The 7,971-nt window shown below is 40.7% G+C and overlaps 1 protein-coding gene across 1 annotated transcript; it reads left to right on the forward strand.

The window, feature by feature from the left end:
• LOC109836705 (early nodulin-like protein 1) lies at positions 3,156-4,828 on the forward strand. Its single transcript, XM_020404683.1, has 2 exons — positions 3,156-3,410; positions 4,325-4,828. The coding sequence occupies exons 1-2, from the start codon at positions 3,215-3,217 to the stop codon at positions 4,636-4,638; spliced, it is 510 nt and encodes a 169-aa protein (XP_020260272.1). The 5' UTR covers positions 3,156-3,214; the 3' UTR covers positions 4,639-4,828.

Raw genomic sequence — 7,971 nt, forward strand, 5'->3', positions numbered from 1 at the left:
GAGGGTTACAACAATGCAAAACCTAGTCAGTTGAACTCAAAGGAAATCTGGAGTGTATATTCCTACGCAGTTTCCGGCGTAGGTCTGGTGTTTCTGCGAAGTTGAGATTCGCGCAGCGGATGGTGCATACAAATTCGCGTCTGTAAATCCATTACGCCGACAATACGTCGAACACAATTTAAGTCGTCGTCATTGTCAATTGAAATGCTGAATTTCTTTTCCCTTTCGCATATGAACTTCAGGTGAAGAGATTGCATTGGTATTTTAAGCCTTTCCGGCCACTCCGAGTATTTCAAGGCTGATATATTTTGTATTCTCTTTGATAAAGACGAATACACCGTCACCACCTTTGTTGTTTTTGCCTATTGACTACGCATAGAAGAGATCCATCCGCCATTTTATTACAGGAGTGTTGAAGAATCGAAGAGGCTTTTATATGAGGATAATTAAGTGGAAGGAACAACTTAGCTTGAAGGGGGATATAGCTGGTGATAATATCTGATGATAATTTTGGAGGGAAATGGGAATTTCCCCCCCAAAAAAGTCATTCATATCACCATTTAATGCCTACAGTCGAAACGATGGGTTTCTCGTCGTGAGAGGCGACGAAACACATTGCGCGAAGGGTATTTTGGGCATTCGAGCGGTGTTTAAAACGGGAAGTGGCCTGGGATTCGTTTTGGGGGCTGGAAGAAAATCGGGGGCGGTTTTGGGTAAAAGGACGTTGAAAAGGTCTTGGGGGGGCAGAGCACGTTCTGTGTTGTTTTGGGGGCTGGAAGCAATTTTCCCTAAATATTTTGGCTTACCATAAAACTGTGGTAAACTTAGAAAATCATGTTAGCAACCTATTTTGGACAATTTACAGAGGAAGCTAGCCTCTTGGAGAAGTAATACTTTATCTTTTGGTGGAAGGCTTATTCTTCTAAATTCAGTCCTTACCTCTATACCGTCGTATTTTATGTCTTTCTATAAATTGCCTAAATGGCTAACTAAGGAGATTGACAAGATACATAGAAATTTTCTTTGGTCTGGTAAGGCTAACTCCGGGGTATTCAAATGCCTAGCTAATTGGAAGGTGGGCTGCTTGAGTAAAAAAGGTGGATTAAGGGAAAAAGAGTTAAAAAATTTTAATCTATCCCTAATTTCTAAATGGCTATGGAAATATTTAAATAGGGATTCACTTGCTGGTACTTTCCTACACTATCTCTACAACAATAGAGGCATTATCATTCAATATAAGAACTTGAATGCTTATAACTTTGTCTTTTGGAATGCTATCATTAAACAGAGGGTTACTTTCTTCAATCACATCTCCTGGAATACAGGCTCTGGATATCACATATGCTTCTGTGAAAATAAATGACTAGGCTGTAATTCTCTAGCAAGTCTCTATCCTTTCCTTATACAATCTTTCTTTATCATCAAATGTGTCTATTAGAAGTCAGGGTTATATGCAGGGGAATCAATGGCATTGACATCCTCTACTCAAAAGAAATACATCTCTTATGACAAGAGAAGAAAAAACATCCCTACAAGCCTTAATTGCTTCATTTTCTCTAGATAAGCAATTAGGCCCAAGTTTTATGGTCTCTTACTAATAATGAAGTCTTCTTTGTTAAATCATTCTATTCTTTTCTCAACTCCAAATGGGTTCTTTCTCCTATATGCAAAATTGTGTAGAATTCTATCCTCCCTAGCAAAGTCAAATTCTTTCTATGGCTGTTATCTAAAGATAGATTGCATACCAGGATAATCTTATGAGGAAAAGATGGGAAGGAGATTTTTCCTGCTTCTTTTGTGATGCACAGCTTGAAACTAAGAGAACATCTCTACTTCTCTTGTCAAGGGATACAATAGGTTTGGGGTTATTTTTCAAATTATTATCTCCCTTTCCAATGGTCAGTATCTTGTGATGAACTTTTGAGTATTTTGGAGAATCTACAGTTACAATGATTGAAAGATCTTTTGTGGAGAACTATTTTTTATTAGTATGTTAGAATATTTGGAAATCGAGGAATAGATGCATTTTTTTATCATGTTCATTTCTCTTGTGTCTATTATCAATTCTACTATCACTGATATTAACAAATGGTCAGGTATGGCAAGTGGAGCTGTAGCCTGTAGCATATCCATGAGACTTACAGCTAACCCTATCCCCAATATCAGCGTATGAGGAGTGTTATACATAGCAGAGGATGAAGTATATGTTTGCAACATAGGATGAGGATGTGCTCTTGGAAACTTTTTGTATGTCTTTGATAGTTACTTGATTTGGTTGTTAATATTTTTTGTATGTTATTTCGGGATAGAACTTAGAAATCACAGTTTCTATTTTATATATGCATGGCTGGCTTTGACTCTTCCTTATATCTATGCATGTGGTGAATGACGATAATGTCCTCTCTTCACCCTCATGGATGTTTGGAAGAAGAATGTCATGTATCCCTAATTTACAGACGCTTTATTTTCTATCTCTTTAACCTAATGGTTACAGTTCGTGTCCTCTTTTTGTAAATATCTATTTTGTAATAACTCTTTTTTTTTAATGAACGGGGAGTTTTCCCCTTGTTTTTCAGTTCAAAAAAAAGTACTCGAGATAGCTCGCCTAGCTAGTAGCTAAGCTAGCATTATCATCGTCTTAACAATAGAAACCACAGAAATATTTTCACAAAATATTTGTATTTGTATGTTGATCTTATGAATCCCTTTTCCCCTTCATCTCCAATCCCCTTACACAATACATTCCTTTATAATTGTATTGATTTATATTTGTATCTTTCTACTCCTTATTAAATCTCTAGTTTTCCATTAACCCCATCTTTAGCATCATAACTTGTCACTTTGACCTTCAATTCATTGCACATGGTCAAGCTCTATCAGCTTCCATTATCTCATTTTATTTTCATTGAAGATGTCCCTTTCTATTTATTTATTTATTTATTCCACAATAATTTTCCAAACAAATTCCACGTTCCAAAATTACCTCCGCCAATTCTCACCACCCTAAATAACTACTCTGGACTTAGTCACTAATTAACCCCGAGTTGTTAGACTCCCACTACTTCCACCTCTCATCTCATAACTAACTCTTCCACCCCCTCTCTCTATATTTCTACTATTTAACTCTTAGTATCTCACTTGATCGCTAGTGAAAAAAAAAATCAAAGATAAAAAAGAGGGAGAAGAAGAAAAAGATATTTAGAAGAAATCAAAGATGGCATTTATGTTTGTGAACTCAGTGAAGCTTGTCCTTGTTATTGTAGTCATTTCTTCGTTCACAATCATGAGTGCTTTATCTTTGGAGTTCGACGTCGGCGGCGACAAAGGATGGGTGGTTCCTCCGGCGAAGGAACCTGAAATGTACAACCAGTGGGCGTCCAAGAACAGGTTCAATGTGGGAGATATTGTTAGTAAGTCACAATGCAAATACCATTTTTTTTTTCTTTAATTAATTTCGTTTATGATCATCTAGACTTCAAACATGTAGTGAGTAGTCCATTTTTTTCAATGTGTTATTAGAGCTAGAATTAGGTTGTTTTATGGTCGATAAAGTTAGAAATCAACATGTTTTTCTAACATAATATGCAAGTTTTCCGATTTGCACAAACATTGATTTTAATTAGTTAATTATTAACTAACTGGATCAGTTCTTCTATGCGCCTTCGTTTGACGAAATATCACCCATAAATTGCTACAATATCATATGGCTTAAAAATTATTAATATTGATAGGTAATGATCATGTGTTTTAAGGACCATTTGTATAGCTCTTGGTAAATGACTATGAAATAATATTTCCATGTACTTATCAAATATCATTGATGAACGAATTTGGGATTTTACATTTCTAAAATGCAAATTTGTTTTTCTATTGGAGCTCCATACATATATTCAATAACCCAATTTTATTCATATTCCTCTTTTTCATTTTCGATTAAAGATTGTAATTTTTTTTAACACACTTGACAGTTATTCCACATTTTGATCAAACACCTTATGTCATGGTTCGATCTAGCAACTTGAATAATAAAAAGATATGCTTATTTTTTTGGGTGTAACATATTATCGAAAAAAAAACATGCGAGAAGAATCATGTACTTGAAACGTACAACAGTATTAACCCTATCACAGCTACTTCTATAGGATTGTGTTGAACTACATCGTAAATAGAAGATTTCTAATTTATAAACCTAATCTCTAGCCATAGCTGAATGGTATTATTTAATCACACATTCATGTGGGGTGTTCTGATAGAATCATTACCCAACATAGGGCATATAATAAAATTCCTATATTTGATTTGAACCCCGTTTCGTTTCTTGCAGGATTCAAATACAAGAAAGACTCAGTGATGGTAGTAACAAAGGAAGAGTACGAGAAATGCAAGTCCACCCGCCCCGTATTCTTCTCAAACAACGGAAACACAGAGTACAAGCTCAACAACTCCGGGACCTTCTACTTCATCAGCGGTGTCTCCGGCCACTGCGAGCGGGGCGAGAAGATGATCCTCAAAGTCATCAGTCACGCTCCGGGCACGTCTCCTCCCAGCCCCGACTCCAGCAATGTGGTCGCCATTTCTGCTCTGGTTCCTCTTCAAGTCCTTGTGGTGGCTGTCGGAGTCGCTAGTGTTTTGTTCTAGGGGTTTTTATGTGGTTGATGTCCTTGGTTAGTGTTAGGGTTCAGTTAAGGTTTAGGTGTTGATTTGGTTTTATATGTTTATGGTTAGATGAAGTTTGGGCATGAGTTAGAATTATTTTGGGTTATTAAAATGTGTTCGGACTATGATTTACTGATTTGTTAGCCCTCCTGTTGGGAATTTAACGCCTAAACCCCTAATGCAACAGAAACGCAGAATAGAAAACAGTACACAAGATTTACGAGGTTCGGCAACTGCCTACGTCCTCGGGAGCCACACAGTCAATTTCTTATTTAATCTAACAAGAAATTACAAATCAAGAGCGAATCTCTAAACTGAGATTCCTCAAAGTCAATTTCTTATTTAATCTAACAAGAAATTACAAATCAAGAGCGAATCTCTAAACTGAGATTCCTCAAATTAACACTGTAGCTACAGTGTTAATACCCACAATAAAATCCCCTCTTCTCTTTTCTCTCTCTTCTTAAATTCCTTTCTTTATCTCCCCTCAAAACACTATTTGAGAGCTGGAGATTAGAAATCGCTGCTGTGATTTGAGAGAACGCTGCTGCGTTAGGGGGAGAACGCTACTGCGTTAGGGGGATCCGCCGCCAGAGAAAAACGAGGGGAGGAGGAGCAACTGGAGCTAGGGCATCGGGGGGGGGGGCGACAGCCTGTCGCCAGCGGATGTCCGACGCGAGGGTGGGAGGCGAACGCGGGGGTCGGTGTCGAGGGTCGCGTTCGTCGAGCGAGGGTCGCGTTCGCCCAAAGCCACCATCGCGTTCGCCCAGCTCGAGCTCACCTGCGCGTCTTCGACTTCGCCTGAAGCCGCCGCGACTTCGAGCTCGCCTCGCATGCAGCTCCGCTCGCCTGCGGAGGTTTGGTCTCCACCTGATCTCAACAATCTCCCACTTGGAGATCAAACTGACGACAACAGGCTATCCCATCAAGCTCCTCTCTTGCGTGGCTCCGCCCTCGTCATCTATGCATGAAGGCCAACTGAAGTTGCGCACAACTCCAGTTTCTGAGAGGTCACTACCTCTGTCAACATATCTGCTGGATCCTTTCTTCCTTGGATATTCTGTTGAAATCCTTTGACAACTCGTCGGGCTCTGTATCTTCTGGAACCATTCTGCTCCTTTTTCACTCGATACACCCACTTGTTGTGACCTCCCACTTGCTCGCATCTCCACTCTGACAAGCTTCATCAAAGCTTTCAGACTCTCCTCCATTTGTCAGCAACATATAATTCATGTATCTGCTGTTAGGCACAGGAGGACGAGTACTTCTCCTTAACATCGGAGCTGGTGCGTCGGGCTTCTGCGCACCATTCTGTCCAACAGTCTCTTCTGGCTGAGGATCTTCTGCATTGGGTTCTTCCGAGAGGTTATCCGGAACATCATCTGCATCTATAAATGTTGACTCGCTCTCTGAATCACCGTCATCTGTCTTGTGCATGTCCTTGTACATCACCTTCTCGTTGAATGTCACATCTCTGCACCTGATCACCTTCTTGTTTTCGTTGTCCCAAATGCGGTAGCCGAACTCGTCTTCACCATACCCGATGAATGTGCATTTCTTGGACTTGGGATCAGGCTCATTCCTGCCTTGATCACTTATATGCACATAAGCTACACAACCGAAAACTTTGAGATGTGAGAGGGTTACCTCCTTTCCGCACCATACCTCTTCTGGTATTCTGTGCTCCAATGGAACCGATGGACCTCGGTTGATCAAGTAAGCTGCTGTGTTGACTGCTTCTGCCCAGAACTGCTTCGGTAGACCTGACTGCATCCGAATGCTTCTGGCTCTCTCTGTCAACGTTCTATTCATGCGCTCAGCCACACCATTGTGCTGAGGCGTGCCGGGCACGGTCCTCTCCATTCTGATACCGTGCTCATAGCAGAACTTCTTGAATCTGGTGTCTTCATACTCACCACCATTGTCTGTTCTGAGTTTCTTTACCCTCAAACCGGTCTCATTCTCGACCATGGCTTTCCATCTTCTGAAAGCCTCAAACACTTCTGACTTTTTCTTCAGAAAGTAGACCCACACTTTCCGAGAGTGATCATCAATAAAAGTCACGAAGTAGTGTTTCCCACCAATCGACGCGGTGGTTATTGGTCCCCAAACATCCGAGTGAACGAGCTCTAGCTTCTGCTTCCTAGGGGGTTTTCCACTTGTCTGAAAGCTAACTCTCTTCTGCTTTCCAAGTATGCATTCTTCACACACATCAATCTCTACTGATTGTAAACCTGGGAGTTTTCTCTTTGTGTGCATAACCTTCATCCCCTTTTCACTCATATGACCGAGTCTCTGGTGCCACAGCTTTGAAGTCTCATTGCCTGCCGCAACTGAGATCGAACAACGTGCACCTGCTGTCATATACAGGGTACCAGTCTTCCTACCTCTGGCAATCGTCATTGCGCCCTTCGAAATCCTCCAGTCAGTCATCGTGTAGCCTTCACTAGCCAGCTGGCTTACTGAGATTAAGTTCCTCTTCAGGTCGGGAATATACCTGACATCCTTCAGCTCCCATACTGACCCATTCAGCTTAATCTTCACTACACCTTTGCCAATAATGGCACATGCTTGATCGTCACCAAGATATACATTTCCAAGGTTTCCGGGGATATACTTCTCGAGGAATTCTTTCTGAGAAGTAGCATGGAATGATGCTCCCGAGTCCAACACCCAAGACTCCTCCTTGCTCTCCAAAGAGCATATCAGCGCATCATCTCCTCCTGAGGTGGAAGCAACGTTCACATCTGCATTTGCCTCCCACTCCTCCCGTGCACTCCTGCACTGATTCTTGTAGTGCCCGGTTTTCCCGTACTTCCAACACTCGATAGCCTTCGAACTGTTGGGATTTCTGGATTTGGATCTCCTGTCATCTAATCCATTTCCTCTGGTTGAACTTCTACCTCTTGACTCTGTTACCAATTGTTAAACCCTAGAGGGGGGTGATTAGGGTCTTATGCTAATCTAATCCGATTAAATACCAATTAAAACTAATTGATAAGTTATCCTAGCAAGTATGAAATACAATAATATATATGAGCTAGGATAAGCAATATACAATATGATATATCCTAGCAAAGAGATATATAGCAAAGGTAAACAATGTGAACTAGATAGTGGATCATATAAATAATGAGCTAATGACAATGGCGATAAGAAATATAAACACAAGTATAAATAAACGCCAAAGCACACTCAAACACAAGATATGATCACGGAGTTCGGACCTTCCGTCCTACGTCTCCGCTCCCCACTCCCGGGAAGAAATCCACTAACACAATCCGGTTTGGAAGCCGGAACTTCTTCTACACACTC

The sequence above is a fragment of the Asparagus officinalis genome, chromosome 4 (genome assembly GCF_001876935.1).
Source record: "Asparagus officinalis chromosome 4, Aspof.V1, whole genome shotgun sequence".
Lineage (NCBI taxonomy): Eukaryota > Viridiplantae > Streptophyta > Magnoliopsida > Asparagales > Asparagaceae > Asparagus > Asparagus officinalis.